Source organism: Patiria miniata, unplaced genomic scaffold, assembly GCF_015706575.1.
Source record: "Patiria miniata isolate m_02_andy unplaced genomic scaffold, ASM1570657v1 HiC_scaffold_12, whole genome shotgun sequence".
NCBI classification, from domain to species: Eukaryota; Metazoa; Echinodermata; class Asteroidea; order Valvatida; family Asterinidae; genus Patiria; species Patiria miniata.
In genome coordinates this window covers 3,726,985-3,743,935 of record NW_024037050.1, presented here as the reverse complement: position 1 = coordinate 3,743,935, position 16,951 = coordinate 3,726,985, and the positions used below count along the sequence as shown (strand labels likewise).

General features: G+C 40.4%; 1 protein-coding gene across 1 annotated transcript; it reads left to right on the top strand.

The window, feature by feature from the left end:
* Nucleotides 1-5,293: 5,293 nt before the first annotated feature.
* Nucleotides 5,294-9,686, top strand: LOC119745653 (cilia- and flagella-associated protein 20). The gene is made up of 4 exons (XM_038222174.1): nucleotides 5,294-5,490; nucleotides 7,056-7,370; nucleotides 8,171-8,236; nucleotides 8,947-9,686. The coding sequence occupies exons 1-4, from the start codon at nucleotides 5,407-5,409 to the stop codon at nucleotides 9,061-9,063; spliced, it is 582 nt and encodes a 193-aa protein (XP_038078102.1). The 5' UTR covers nucleotides 5,294-5,406; the 3' UTR covers nucleotides 9,064-9,686.
* The last annotated feature ends 7,265 nt before the right edge of the window (nucleotides 9,687-16,951 follow it).

The following is a 16,951-nucleotide window of genomic DNA, read 5'->3' as shown; positions in this document are numbered from 1 at the left end:
ATGTGTGTATAAATGAGTACACCATTACTGGAATGAGAAATCAGTATCGGTACTCTGTAAAGCCAAGTCATTTTGTGTTTGATGTAATGTGGGCTTTATTTAACATTGGGCATATTTTGCAATTTGAAGAGGATAAAAAAAAATAAAGTGCATCTTCAATGATTGTTGCGCTGGAAGTCCCTGTGTGTCGTGTGTGAAATTCTTTTGCTTGGGGTGGGCTTTACATCTGGTGACTTTTAATTGGCCTTTGGGTAAAATGATATAGTAATTATATTCAGATATGTAACTTTAAAGCCTTGTTGCTTTTGATTTCAACATTTTCCATTTTTATCCCCCTGATTTTTAAGCAAAGAAAGGGGATCTTGCGATAGTATATTCCTTCTGTGTGGGTGTAGGGGTGGTGTGTGTGTCTGTCTGTCTGTCTTTCATTTTGGTAAGGTTAACTGATTAGTGCTGTCATATGAAAAGTCAGACTTCAATCTCAACCAAACTTGGTGACAATAATTTTTGGGCAGGGCGACTCAAGATGGCTTGAGACATATGAGGTCAAAGATCATCTAGTGGCCAAATGAGGTCACCTGTTTTTTTTTGGTTTTTTTGTTTAGGCAAACTGAAAAGTGCTGTCAACAGTCATGAAAAGTCAGACTTCACTCTCAACCAAACTTTGTGACAATAATCTGGGGTAAGGGGACTTAAGATGATTTGAGACATTTGAGGTCAAAGGTTATCTAGGGGTCAAATGAGGTTATTGTCGATTTCAATTAGGTACACTGCTTACTAACTGACTGTAGAAATGCTGCCAGCATGCGGGGGGGGGGGGTGCGCAACCTGCGCAAGTTTAACTTGAAGTATTTTTATTAATATTATCTTCGTTGGTGTGATATTTTTTAAGTGTTTCGGATACGTTGTTTGGAAAACGAAACTTAGCAAGTCTAGTAATTTGGTTTAAAAGGATCTAGGTAGTCCAGAGTCCAGTTTTGGGGTCAAGGTGGGATTTAAACAAGTCTAATTCACAAATATCAGTGAGTCAGTGACCGAGATGAGTGCAAGAGGGCGGTACACTGGCCCTCTGGGACCAGCGAAAACAAAGAAACACATTTCTTGAACACAGTTTGTCGGAATGACACTTGTCAAACGGATAGAAAGAATAGCATTGCTTTGGCATTGTGTAGTTACTCAGAGACTTGTGTTGATCCGTTAAGTAGAATACACTAGAAAGTATAGATTCGTAATTTAAAAGAATCCACACTTGCGAGTGTAGTATTCTCTGACTTGAACCCGTTGCGCCCAAATGATGCATGAATTAGCCAAGTTGAGACATGGCGGAGACAGTATGAGGGTCGCTATTTGGTTTGGGTAAATACAAGTGAGTGACTCAAATGATGAAACAGCACCCTCCTATTGTGTCTGCCATACCTCACATAGGCTAATGTCACGAACTGTTGAGTAAGTCGAGTCGAGATAAAAAGTCATGCATTCGTGACATGGTTCAAATTTACATAAAGGGCGTCTGCGAGGATCTTACGAAGTAGGCCCTAAAAACTCCCATACGGCCTTATGCTGAGAATATGAAAACCGTAGACTCGTAATTGTTTAAGTTCAGGCCAGATGAAAATCTGAATTCTTTAGTTCCATGCAGTCGGGTGTGTTTCCACGAGGGGTGTGTTTTGTGTATCATTGTGGTCTGCGGCACCTTGACGTCGCGAACATGGATAGTTCAGAGGATGAGGTGTTTTTAGTGCAGACTTTTCGCAGTGATGGATCCCATGCATATCAGGAGAATCTGATATAATGACAACGTCGTAGACCTATATAATATTTTGAGGGAAAAGTTACATGATGAAGACCTTCTTACTGAGCTCCTTATCGAACACAGTTCTTCGACGTTCAAGATAGGCCAACCCATGATAAATCCTGTCAGGCGGCAGATACAACACACACCGATTTGGAACCGGTACCGGAATCTGATGTGACGTCCAAATCACGAAAAAGGTATCGTATTGGCTTTGTTTTACATCAAATCGGGGCCTGGATTGATTTTTTCCCTCAAACAAAACCCATGCAGTACAGCTGTATAAGCCCGTTGGTTATTGTGAGTTTAACTTTAATTAAAAATACGCAAATTCACGGAGTATAGGACGCATATGATCCAAACTTTCATTCTCATCTCTGTTTCTCCACGTCACATGAAAATAAGGTGGTGAAAAAAACCCAAAAACTGGAGAAATGTGTAAACCTGTGTAGAAAGAATGTTGCATCCTGACGCCACTTTTTTTTATAATGAAGGTCCGTCATTGCAACAACGTTGAAAAGACGTGAATCTGGGACTGAGACACATTTGCTTTTTTGTTAGAATATAGTTTGAAAAATGCACTTAATAGACTTTGTACACAGCCAAAGAAGTCCGTGGCGTGGATACATTATTTCCACGTGCGTTCTGAATGTTGTATAGGCCTAATGCAGTTCGCAATGTTATACATTTTCAGTGGTCATCACTCATGCGAAAATGTCTGAAACTGTGTTTTGAAGAATTTGTTAACCCATAGCTGCGAGATAATTTTTCTGTGGTCAAACACGACGTCGTAAGGGAAAGAATGTTGCATCCTGCAGTATGACGCTATACTTTCGAAACAGAACAAAATGTTTTCCTTGTCTTGTATCTCAGAGAGTATACTTTTATGTGAGAACTATAAGGAATATGTTGACAAAGTCTTTAAGAGAGATTTGTAGGCGAATGTGTGGCCAACTTACTGAATGTTTACATGTCACCGCATGTTGACGTAGAGGAGGCCTCAACCGACGCGGTGGAAACATGCAGTGACAAGGTAAAAATTGAATAAGTTGGCCACATATTCGCCCAACAAATCTCTTTTCAAAGACTCTGTTAACATATTCCTTACAGTTCCCCCATGACCTATACTCTCTGAGGTACAAGGTAAGCAACAAACAAAGGTTATTTTTTTCTGTTTCGAAAGTAGCGTCAGTTTGCAACCTTTTTTTCCCGAAATGAGTCGGCTCTAGGTGCTAATGTGTTAGGAAGCCTTTTCATGCACAATCTGTACACACACTTGTTGAACGCCCTCTGTTGCCAGGCGTTTGTCATCGATCACGGTAGGCTAATCTGTGTAATTGTCAACTGAATGGGTCATAACTTTAATAGACTGCGACGCTAGTTGCTATGGTGCCTGTGAAGAATCATATTTTGTGTCCGGAAGACCACTACTTCCCCTTCGTTTGTTAATGTATTTTTTCTGCATATTTTGTTGACAAATGTCCAAGTTTTTTATGTCGTCGTAGAGCAATTGTATAGTTATTTACATAGGGAGAAATTCGACCAATTAAGGGGCTGGTGAATTTATTTTGGACACAATAGTGACTCCCGGTACGGTCCCTATAAAAAAACTAATGTCTGGCATTATACTCGTTTAAGTTGGTGGGGTAATAATTTTCAACATGAAATATCCTGTGTGTTTTTTTTTAACCCAATGGCGTTGACAGCGGAAGTCTCAATATTATTTTCAACGAATGACAGATTCGGATTTTTTTGGTCGTATAGCTTTGGCCCCTCTATCTGTCTCCTTAACCCTCAGCTCCCCTGACATTCTTGTCATACGTCAGGGGACTGAGGAAAAAAATTAAGACAACCCCTCCAAAAAAAAGGGCATCAACAAACTTTGTTCGTTTGGAAAAACACATTCAGCCCTCAATTCTGTGTTGTTCAATTCACCCATGCCATGGTTCACCTTATCAATGACACATTAATTGTTCTTAGGCATACTTCACCAATTGACAAAGTTCAATCTTTGTTTTTGCACTTGAAAGTACATGCCCTGAAAATCGTTCATACACCATTAATTTCTGTACCGTGTGAACTTGATGCGGCTTCTTTATACACGTGATAAATTACCCTATTAATAACTGACCCGACATCGCCTGGTATACATTGTACTAGAAATACTTCATTCACCTTTGCTGCCATGCCGTATACGCTCATCGCAAAACCCTTTGTCCAATGACAAACGCTGAAACGACATCTCCCGGGTAACCTCCTCCATGGCACCGAAGGTAATCTTCAAACACACCAACGCGCATGCCCGACTTGCCGCTGCACAAACTCCATATTGTACCTTGCGCGCCATGTGAAGCAAAAAGTAGTTCGCTTGGGAGGGAAAAGTAGTTCGTACCTTGGCGCGGTAAAATTGGGTGATTTGAATGTGTTACTGTGTACAATACTAAGCCAATGATCTGTACCAAGTGACTACTTTCAACTAGAAAAAAGTCAGAATTCCAAAATATTTCCTCATTTTAAGTGGGGGAGGAGGCGTCAACTATAAAATTGTGAAAGGAAATAGATTATTCCCGTCTGATCATCTGAAATCGTAGAAAATATGCAGAAAGTAAAGTAATAAGTTGCGGAAAAGAGTTGACCGAAGTTAAAGGTAGAAACCTATAGTTGACATGGTTGAAAACCACATAGTATTGGACGCATGCTTTTTTGCAGTGTATCTAAAATATTGTTTTAATTAAGGGGGAAAATCACTGATGATACATTAGCTCATAAATTTGGAGGCTGTCACATTAAAGTCTTGTAAATGGTTATTAGAAATCCCTGTCGCAAAGGAGGAACATTCAAGATCGACCAGTGATTCTCAGTAACAGCATGTACATGTATTTTTATTTCTCCGTGGTTAAACAGATGACGTAGATTGCCAGTATGCAAACGCCAACCTCTATGTTTTTATCATCCGGACTTAATTTTAAAATAATGAAAGGGAAGAAAACCTATTATGGGGTCCCCTTAATTCTAACTCTTCCCAAGTCCCCAAGTACTTTACAAAAATTCTGGTTCCAATGCAGTGGCGTACGTATCTTGGTTTGGGAACAACTGGAAGTGGTTCATCCCCCCCCCCCCCCCCGCCATTCTATTATACTTCGTAAAATTGCTGGCGTTTTCATTTACGATTTAACAAAAATGGCAAAATGTTGCAAAAAGAGGGGAGGGGGAGAGACGCAACTTGCCCCCCCCCCCCCCCTCCGGCCCCGATTTGATTGTCTTTTCACCTCGGCCTCTTCATGGTTATGGGCGCTGTCTTCTATATTGCAGTAACTACAACACAACCCGTTTTATTTTCCGCCTCCCGTCCCTGTTTGAGATAGGGTTTGCACGTACTGGTACCCTGTCCAACTCTATAACAAACACGCGTGTATGCTGTTTGTTAACCAGTGTCGGAGTACGGGCGGAATGATTTATCTTCACACTGTGTGCTTCGGTCGCCAGGCGACGGGTCAAGAACCAACGTACACATTGTAGAGCTCACTTAGCGACGAGAGAACCGAGCGAGCACACCCGTGTATGAGGGTTGTCCGAAATAAACACGCCTGCAATATTAAATCGACGAGTTCAAAATGTTCAAAAACACGTTTCAGAGCGGATTTTTATCGATATTATACAGCATAGGAAGCAAGCCGCTTCAACTATGGCAGAAGAAGGTACGTAGTTTCAATATGGTGTTAGCTTTCGTGAGAAATATTGAATCACAATTTTGGGTTTTTGACATTGAGTGTGCGGAATGACAGTCGTACGGTGGCCATTTTGGATAGTGATTTTATTGCACATGATTATGGAGGAGAATTCCTCGAAGAACTTTCAAAGTTTCATTACATTGTTGGAATATTATTATTTAATTGCTTTCATATTAAGACAGAGTCATAATTATTGTATGCTTACTTCCAAGAGTTGGTGTTTTCTTCAGGTGCTTCTTGGTTGTGTTTATTTATACGAAGTGGCTATCGTTACGGCAGCCGTTGTTTAGCGCCCTCTACGATACTTTTTTGATACGCACGCAGGTATATAATTATTTGTTTCCCCACGTTTTAGCGAGCAGTGCGACAGCCCAGTCGATAGAGGGTAGGATTTTGCACCGCGAGGTTGCGGGTTCGCATCTCAGTTTTGCACTCAATTTTGTTTCCTTTTCTAACCTGAGGCTTTGGAGGATTTTTTTAAAAGGGAAATAAAGTCCGAATTTCATAACGTTCAAATTCACTTTTTTTCCTTCTAATTTTATATTTGCTTCTCATGTTTTTATAAAAGTTGCAGTACTACCGTAACGATAGAAAATGGGAAATTTCATTACGGCTGCCGTAACAATAGCCACTGCGTTTATTATATGATTATGACATATGATACTGATACCATGGATACTGGCTTTATCCTTGACGGGATTCTCCTTGACAACACAACCCTGTTTTGCCTTGCCTTGGATATGGACGCAGTGCTGAAAAAAAAAAAAAACAGCTGTAGGGGCCTACATTTTGCCCCTAAACTTCGGCTCATGGTACTCCTCACTAGTGCGGAACAACAAATAGGCCTAGGTCAAATCGGTCCCAATTTTCCAAAAAAAATAAAAAAATTCCCTTTCCGTAATGTAGCAATATAGACTGTAGCTCTACTGAGTGGAGCGCTGGAACCTCGGTACCCTCCGTACAAGCGCTCCACCAAATAGGCATACTTTGACTACACATTTATATCACTGACACACAGTATGCCTTTTTTGTGCATACCCTTGGGGAGAAAAGGCCCCCCAAAAAAAACTGGTAAAGAGAATACAAATGAGAAAAACAATTACCCTGGATCGATCTACACATTCATGACATGCCATAAGATCCCTTAAATTGTTTTCAAGTGGTAATTTTGAAAAAAAGAACAAAATATTCTGATAAACTTACCGCTCACAGTTAAATGTGTCTACCGAGTTGTGCCAAGCTGCGCTGAATCAGCAACTGTTGCGTGTAATGATATGTACTCCGTGCCAAAAGCCCATACTGTCATATGGCGCAGGGCACATATCACTTCCTTGGTCCGCGCAAAGTCGCTCCCAATGTAGTGGCTTATTGACCAGTATGCGCCTCACACTTTGACGCTGTTCATTAGTCTTAAAACTCCCCTAGTCGATATATTACTTTTGACAAATCAAAAATTCTACATGGTTTCTTTAGGTTTTAACTAATCAGCAGTTCAAATAGCTTTTGTTCCCTTTTCCCCTTCTTGTAATTAGGTCCGTAATGGGCACATCAAACGCATCACAGACAACGACATCCAGTCACTAGTAATTGAAGTGGTAGGCACAAATGTCAGCACGACGTTTATCACAAGTCCAGCAGATCCCAAGAAGGGCCTGGGGATCAAGCTACCCTTCTTGGTCATGATCATCAAAAACCTAAAGAAATACTTCACGTTTGAGGTCCAAGTCCTGGACGATAAGAACGTAAAGCGGCGGTTCCGGGCCAGCAACTACCAAAGCACAACGAGGGTAAAGCCCTTCATCTGCACGATGCCAATGAGATTGGACGACGGATGGAATCAAATTCAGGTGTGTAATTTGACTGCATTGGACAACAGTTACCAACAGTTGCATTTTGAGTCGGTTTTTACTGGATTTGAAGTTTCTTCAGAAAGTGGTATCATGAACGTATTCTGAACTGTAAACTTGGCTAGGCCTGTGCATTGGAACTGGGTACCCGAGTACAGGAGCCGGTTCCAGATTATGGAATTGAGTACCTGTAACCAACTTTACACATTAACAATGTACATTGTAATAGTAACTTCTCAGACAATTAAAAAGAAAGGTTTTGAATGTCATTTGTGGAGAATTTTCCAAATGAAAACCTTGCGACATGAAAAAGCAAAACCGATTCACATTTATGACGCTTGTGAAAGTGCAATTAATTTACACCGTGAAGCTAAATGTTTTGAGCTCACTTAATGCCTACATGTACATCCTAGTACCTTGCTCTACTGACTCACCGATGTGGTAGTATTGTTGTGCAGACCTTTACGAACAATCTGTACAGCAACTCGTGAGATTAGAATTTTGGGGGTGGGTTTCTTAGAACAGGTACCCATGTTTTTTTCAATTGTGGGTACCCGATTTTTGTACTACCCATAAATGCACGCCCATATACTCAGCATGTCTTTATGTGTTAATGGGAGGTGTAGGGTAAGGTTTGAGGTCATTTAACCATGCAAAATCACTGTGTAATTGGACATTGTGCATCAAACATCCAACTGTTATAGTGTGGACATGGTACATGTACATCAAGACATCTAACTCTTGGGGTAAAATCCAAACACAGTCCATTTATGAGTTTTCTGTATGTGTTTTTCTTGCAGTTCAACTTATCAGACTTCACAAGACGCGCTTATGGTACAAACTACATTGAGACACTGAGAGTTCAGGTAAGGCCCATGTCAGCTAGCGGTAGAGCACAGGATTCATGATCGTGAGGTTGTGGGTTCAAGCCCACCGTGGCCATGGTGTTGTGCCCTTGAGTAAGGCGCTTTACCTCAATTACTTCTCTCAACCCAGGTGTTAAATGGGCATTATTAAATGCTGGGAAGGTAACAGACTCGCTGTGGAGGAGGTGTGACGATCACCCCACAGCAGCATAATGAGTCTGGCCCAATCGCTAATGAAAAAGAGATGGGCACTCTGTTCCTGTGAACCCCAGTTGGTTACCTTTACCGTCAAAACCCACACCCCTGGTTTGGGGTATTTCAGTGGATTCAGGATACCTCCATATTGAACAAACAGGAGGATTTTGACAAATTTAGGATTGTAAGCCTAGCTGAACTTCATAATTTTGATGGATTCAGGATACCTCCATATCATGCATATTGAGCAGTTGGCGACTATGATGGATTCAGAATCTCAAACAGTTTAACTCCTCGGCTGTGTTTGTTGCTGTAGGACTTTGGCGGATTCAGCATACCGTCTAGTAAAAATACCCAAGGAGTTAGGGTTGATGTTTGGCTTTAGCCAGAACCTGCAATCCGACATCCACTCAAATACTGTTATTTTTTTATGAACCACATGCTTGTTCAGTCATTAAAAAAATTGAGGGATATTATTTTTAATTTGTCTGTTGCATTTTCTTCACTCATTCCAGATTCATGCCAACTGCAGGATCCGACGTGTGTACTTTTCAGACCGACTGTACTCAGAGGAAGAACTACCCCAGGAATTCAAGCTGTACTTGCCCGTAAGCAAAGGAGCACAAAAGTAGCCCCCGAACAACAAGGGATACCTTTTTCACTTCAAATTATCTGACAAGCCTCAGTTTTAATCTGACCGCTGTGGCTTTTCAGATGATGGACTGAACTACACAGGCTGGAATCGTTTTGAAACTCATGGAAAGTTTTTTTTTTATACGAAGATTTTAAATGTCCATCTACACTTCTGAGACATTTTTGCCCAATTCAGAGGCAGATTTTTTTGTCCTGTACCGTCTTGTAACCGAACAAAAGTGTAGCTATCCTGTTTCTCATGTTGGTTGGACTTAAGATGGAAAGTGCTCAAGACTTTTGTTGTTTGTAAGAGATGTATGATTCTTCAGTCTTTGCAGAATATGTACAAGTACAAAGTGGGTTTTGTCGAACATCTCACTTAAATTGGTTAGGGTCGTGATTTTTTCTTTTAATTAGTTAACAGTGTCCAGAATTTCTTTTCTTTACAGCCGTGCCAGTCTCTTGTGCTGTAAAAAAAGTTGTCAAAATATTTAAGTAGCAATCAAATTTTTTTTCTCTGTAATTATAATCGAGGAGTCTTTTTCACTACTCTTTATTTATAGGTTTTGCATAATGAACCCAAAAATCAAGCCAATGTGTAGAATTTGCTGCAAAGATAAAATAAAGATCTCAAAAGGTGGCATGCGTTGTAGGATTTTTATCCACATGTTTACATGTACAGTCGAGTCTCGTTAAAACAAACTCGTTCGGACCTAGCCAAATTGTTTGTCATATCAGAATTTTGTATTAAGAGGAACATAAGTCCCATTCATTGTGCACATAAATGCACAGTCGGGACTAAGGCTTTATGTTTGTTATAACCAGAATTTTGTATAAACAGAGTTTGTACTAACGAGAGTCGACTGTACAATGTATAGCCATCAGCATATTGTAGTGATCGCTGCCAATAAGCCAGTTCAGTGTTTCAACTGCGCATGTGCACAATGATTTTGGTCACAGGTCACTCGGGATAATCGAACGCTCATCGAAGGCACATGAACGCACAAGCGCGTTAATTTTGAACAGAATGGGTTTGTGTAACATCCCATCAACAATTTTTTTCCGAATGATCTTTGAACAGACTACTTCATTGAGATACTGCATTGGCTTATTGCCAAACTCGTTTTTTGGGAGAGCACGGCAATTTTTGTTTTCTGGTAGTTCAGTATTTGCTGGCAAGTTGCTTTGAGATATCAATTTGGGATGGAGGACTATTTAATAAGTACTACATGTACAACTGTTATACCCTTTGTATTCCTCTCAATATTATACCATTTTTTTTTTAAATGCATGAGTCGGTGTAAATATGTTCTTAGCATAAAGCTACACATTGTTGATTCAGTCGTCGTTGAATAACATACATGTTCCAGTTTTGTGCGTTGAATTTTGGCAGTTTGGCCAGACACCTTTATATAATTTACAACATGTTCTGTAAAAAATAAAGCCAGAAATATGTTGATTAAAACACAAAATACACAGCAAAGGTGCAAGTTCTGAATTAAAATTGTACATATTACGAAATGTATTCAGCTGGCGTCTGAGGAAATTGTAATAAAGTTTAGATTATCCTAATGTATTGCTACTTGTCCTGATTCCACTTACATGTATTGGTTTTTAAAACACATAATGACCAGTAAGACTGTGCTAAATAATATGACAGGTCTTTAGTTTTGCCAGTACATGTACTTAAATTTCTCAGTTGAGGTGAATATTTTGAGTACATGTACAATGTACCCTCAATGTTTTTAATTCCTGGGAAATCTGATGCTGAAGATGAAAATGTTAATTGCTAGAAAGGGTCCCATTCTCAAATAGGGGGGGGGGGGGCATGATTGCAGGATCAAACCCTACAATAATGCACACTTTGGCTCTAGCGGACATGTACGTTATTAATATCAATACCATTTTTAACTGGGGGAGAGGGAGGGTTCGACACAAAAACCACCCCCTCTGGATCCGCGCCTGGCTGGCTATAGTGACTACGTTTTTTATTTGGGGGGGGGGGGGGTTCAAGTACATATACATGTATATTGTTGGCATGTGACGTTACCTAACATTCGCTGCTGTTATTTCCTTTTTTTTGGCAATTATTTTTTTGTGGGAGCTGCACTTAAGTTTGGGGAACTAAATTCCCCCTAGCCCCCTCCAGTAGAACCGCACCTGATTTCTTGATTTCTTCAAAATGACACTTGTAAGCTTTTTGATAATACATACATGTACATGTTGTAATTCGGTTGGTTACTTTTAGGATGAAAAAAATACAAAAGATCCTATATGCCTTTAAAATATGGCGGGCACAGATAATGGGGGGGGGGGGGGGGGTTCGTTATTTAGAGCAGGCATTTTTTTTTCTTTTCATCAATACACGTACATGTATACCAATGTTTAAAACTTCAAATAGCCCCCTCCATCCACATATGCAAAAAAGCTATCGCGTCGCCGACATTGAATGACACAGAGGGCGCTTTAAACGTCAACAGAGGGCGCTGCTCAAATTGCACGCCACACACGAAAAGCAGACGATATGAAACACGCGCACGTTTCGCTAAGAATGTTTTGGCGGCACATTTTAGCATGTTATTCAGCCTGCATTGATTCAACGAGTGAGCTCTAAGCTCTTTATATGAGCACTAGCATGAACATAACACTTAAACACGAACAGGAACTCCTTCAGAATTTGCTGGCTGTCAAGTGTCATGTGGCTGTGTGCTTTTGGAAGTAAGTACTGTCGACTAGTAGTAGGCTAGTACTAGGCCTAGTTTGTTATGTTGTTAATGATATATTTTCGGGGAATCCTGCAAACGTATGTGTAGCTTAGCCTTAGGCCCATTTCAAAGCAAAACTCAACATTTTATATAACTTTTGATTCGCCCAGGTAGCCCCATAAATGTGGCTCAAATAGTTGTCTTTCTAATTCGTACTGTGAACCACGCAGTGGTCTGTGGTCACTGTTATAATGTGTGGGGAACAGTGATTTTGAGGAAATCGAAATAAGCCTAGGACTACATGTACATGTATATTGTTGTTCACTTGATATAGTCGTGTTCCCTAACGTGGCGCACTTCGAAGCTTACCCAAATTTCTTCGTGTAGTGTTGCCAAACCTCTTTGTTGACAAACCTCAAATTCATGCAGTGAAATACTGGTACTTTTACCTTATTAATGCTTGCTGTTTAACCTCTGTGAACAATTTCGGTTTCATAAAATTTAAGCCGAAATTAAAAATCGGTGGCGTCCGGAAATTGGGCACAATTTGGCGGAGTGTTCCCTAACGTGGCGCACTTAAATAAATCTCGGAAAATTCCAAATTAACATTTAAGAATTTCTGTAAACTTGATAAATTCTGATAAATCATTATTATCTCTACTTACATACCCAGCCAGATGTTTGTCAAAAAATTAATTTCTTATTTTTCGGGGCATTTTCAAAGGGTTCACTTTGCACTTGAAAATAAAATCGGAAAATCACGCCAAAATAATTTTTTCTTTTAACTTTGTAGCGGGTAAATAAACTCGCGATTTATGAACGGGAGTGTTTATAATTCGATGAAATTTCACTTTCTGTGAAATTTCAGTTAAAACTTTTGCTCTAGCTAGGCGCTACAGGCGAAAAATCAAAGTGCGCCACGTTAGGGGCCGCGCCACGTTAGGGTACATCAACAATATACATGTAGTCGTGTTCCCCAACGCATGTAACGTGGTGCACTTCGAAGCTCACCCGACTTTCCTCGTACGGTTGCCAAACGTCTTTAACCTCAAATTCATGCAGTAAAATACTAATACTTTTACCTTATTAATGCTTGCTATTTAACCTCTGTGAACAATTTCAGTTTCATAAAATTTAATCCGAAATTCAAAAACGGTCAGTGGCGTCCGGAAATTGGGCACAAATTGGCGGAGTGTTCCCTAACGTGGCGCACTGAAATAAATCTTGGAAAATTCCAAATTAACATTTAAGAATTTCTGTTAACTTGATAAATTCTGATAAACAATTATTATCTCTACTTACATACCCAGCCAGATGTTTGTCAAAAAATTAATTTCTTATTTTTCGGGGCATTTTCAAAGGGTTCACTTTGCACTTGAAAATAAAATCGGAAATCTCTCCAAAATAATTTTTCTTCCAACTTCGTTACGGGTAAATAAACTCGCGATTTATGAACAGGAGTGTTTAGAACTTGATGAAATTTCAGTTAAAACTTTTGCTCTAGGTACGCGCTACAGGCGAAAAATCAAAGTGCGCCACGTTGGGGGCCGCGCCACGTTAGGGTACAACAATATGCACCATGGAAGATACTTAGCCTGTCTAGTGCTGTATAACAGCCAGGGAAAAAAATAAATTGATTCTGTAGGTATTTAGTTATCTATAACTATCAGGCAAAATTTACAGTGAGTTTGTTCAAAAATGATTACAAATTTGTAGTATTTTTTTTCTGGGTCATAAGTCATGTGCGCTTGACCTTTTGATTTTTCCCTGATTATTGACCAGGTATTAAGTATCTTCCATGGTGAATTTCAAATGAAAAAAAAAACAGTTCTGATTTGGATTTCCTCAAGAAACATGCTTTGGCAGAAATCATAATTTAAACTTATTCAGGCGTTGATTACTCATAACATGGTCTTGGGAGACATTCCTCATTTTGCCACATCAAACAGCCCTCAAACGGACATGAAAGCACTATGATCGCGTTTGAAAATGATCTCCTCTCTAATAATGCAAAAGTGCCCCTCAAAAACACAAATACCCCTCGCGCATTAACACGATTGTGAACCTTCTCGAGATGGGAAAACTATCCCTCGAAAACACGAATGACCCCTCTCGCAATACAACAATTTGTGCCCCTCTCAAAATGGAAAACTGGCCTCGTTGGCTCCGTGCGCCGTCATCAGGGGCATAATTCCCGGGGTGGGGGTGGGGTGGGGTATATTATACCCCCCCCCCCCACAATTTTTGACCGCGGGGATGGGCTACTGAATCATCCCCCACTTTTTTGTGATGAGAAAAAAAATATGAGGATTTTGAGGTATTTTCCGAACGTCCCAGCAGCTAAAATGGATTCAATAGCACTGGAAAGTGGAGAAACAAAGTACAAAAGCTTTTTAAAATGTAAGCGCGAGTATACATATTGATAAAGAGCGTCCCAGTATAATGTGGTGTCCAGCCCCCCCCCCCTTTTTTTTTTGAATGTCCACGGCCGGGCAATTCGGGCGTTTTATGCTGTGCCACCAAGAGTTTGCCGCGGAGAGTTCATTTTTCCTAGCGCATTGTGGGAGATGGTCGACAAAATGCAGCGCGGGACATTTGAAATTGTTAGTTTTTTTCGGTCAGTAGTTTCGTAAGCGTATCATTCGAGTATAAATTTGACGTTTTCTTTTCATTGTATCAATATGGTGTTTTAGTGAGGCGGCAGAACGCTATACCCGAATTTATAACCACTTAGCTAAAGTTGTTTAATGACACTCATTCAAATGGGTCTTGTTTTGTCGACCGTAATTTAAAAAACTGACTCTCCATTGCAAACTCTTGGTGGCGCACTGCACTGTGAATCGCCCAAATTTTATGACGGGTCATCCCCCCCCCCCCCCCCCCCACTCGCCAGCACAGATTTACGCAGGCTGGCCGTCATTGCACTCGCGTGGTCACGGTTCTAATCATGCCACAGACACGTTAATAATGTGACATTTATTATAATGGCATCATTCCCTAGACTTATCGTAAGTACAAGAAAAGATGAAGTTTTCCAAGCTAGCTAAGGGAGCTGAAGTAGAATTAGACAAACAAAATTCACTCGTAAAAATGTGTAAACGGGTCAGTAGTTTGATTATAAATATAATGAGGTGGGGGAAACCTGCTCGAATTTTTCTCAATCATAGCGACATTTCAGTGCCGGCCGAAAGACGCGCGACGCGAAACAATAAGTGATGAGACAGAATAAGGACGAGCTTGGTAAGGTTAATTGCTTGAAGTGACTCTGAATAGTCAACTGCTCGGCACATAAGAATGATTGTAGAAAAGAGTTACGTAACAGCATGCAATTATATTGCACGATACTGATGCATCTTTCGCGCAGCTATGAAACACAAAGTAACTCTCCCACTGCGGAAATGAGGATTAAGTTTAAACGCAAAGAGAAAACCACCTACTGAATCAGCCCAGTTGTTAAGCTGTCTGACAGTGGACCCAGGGTTAGGGGTTCGAAACCCGCTTGGTGTCATTTTTTGGTTTTCGATGCACGCGGTTCTGTCATTTAAGAGTATTAATTTCCCGTCGTCATTTACCAACAGCAGTTAGCTCGGTTGGTCGGTAAGCTGACTCACAAGTTGGGACTGTCTGCGAAGTCCAGGTTGGCATCTGCGTATAGGTACGGGGTTCTTTTGCTGACTCGGCAGCAAGGCTTAGGGTGCCACCTCGTTTCCTCCCTTTATGGTGCCTGACTTTCGAGTTACATGGATGGACAGGGAAGGAGGTGTGGTGGGCCGGGTACCGAGTCCCGGAAGAGTTCTATATGGAAGTCGGTAAGGGGCTCATTGAGTTAGGGTCATAAGTCCGACTCCTGAAGACTTGGCCATCGCCACATAACTTTTTGTTTTATTTTCTTTCTTCGGAGGACAATTGCAAGAATGATTCATTTGTTATATTGAGAGCGTGTACTGTAATCGTTCGAAATTAATTTTTAAAATTGCTCGAAAATACAAAATTCGATCCAGCTATGATGTTTTTATTTCATTGTCGCAAAACTGCATGTACATGCTCAGTACCATTGTGCATACCTTGTTCAGGCCTGTTCCCTGATCCCAGACTGCAGGGGGGGGGAGGGTCTTTAAATCCCATAATGGATTTTTAAAATATTTTTATATTTTTTATAGGCACAGCTGCAGCTGTCGACCCCGTAGATGAAGCGAATTCGCGCGGCAGCTTGTGCCGACATGACAGAATGTACAATCTTTTGACATGGGTTTCAGAACCGGATTTTAGCTTCGCGGAGTTTTGAGCAGCGGCGTTTATTATTTACATTCTCCACTTAGTTCTTATTCCCTCTTCCTTTCCCCTTCCTTCTCTATTCTTCGGAACACTGGTGCCTAGGGCCTACGAAACACTTAATCCGGGCCTGATGTTGGCGCTTCAGGGCCCCTCGAAAAGAATAATTAATGTGTAAAAGTCAGAGTTTTTAAAATTAGTTTGGTATATTGATTTCTTAAAACAATCACCCACGGAATTTTATGGAAACTGAAAAATCGCATGATGAGAAAGAGAAATATCCTGCAAAAAATGGACCCGTCACTTCCGTGTGGACTCGTGGAACTCGATCACTCGTTTAAGCATGAATATTCATGGAATAAATTTGTGGCAGACAATTTTTTTTGGACAAACTTGAAGGATTTATTTTTATTTACAAACAAATTTCAAATGACGGTTGATAAGAACTGTATTAAAACGTGATCCAAAGGAAATCTAGAATCCATCAGATGTAGGTAGATATTAAAATCTTTGCGTCCAAATTTTTCGTTCTCACGCAAGTACGCGATGTGAAAACAGACGTGATCGAACAAGGAGACCTAGGTACGAAAATAGTTCGTAGGTAAAATTCGCTTTTAGCCATTTCCAATTGATTTCTCATTTATTCTGGGGCAATTTTGTCAGTGTTTCTAATAAACAGATCTTACAACTTAACCCGTTAAAACAGTTGATAAAATTATACACAAATTGATAGGTGTGATTTCTGAATCTCATGATGTATTTCTTCCTGTCCTTTCATCTTTGCCGTATCCCAATAATTTCGGACTCGCCAGCCGGGATACTAAAGGAATAGTTTGACTAACCCGCCGCTGTTTTGACTAGCATTTGGCTAGCGGGCTACCGCTAATTTCGAACCCTGTAAATTAAGCTT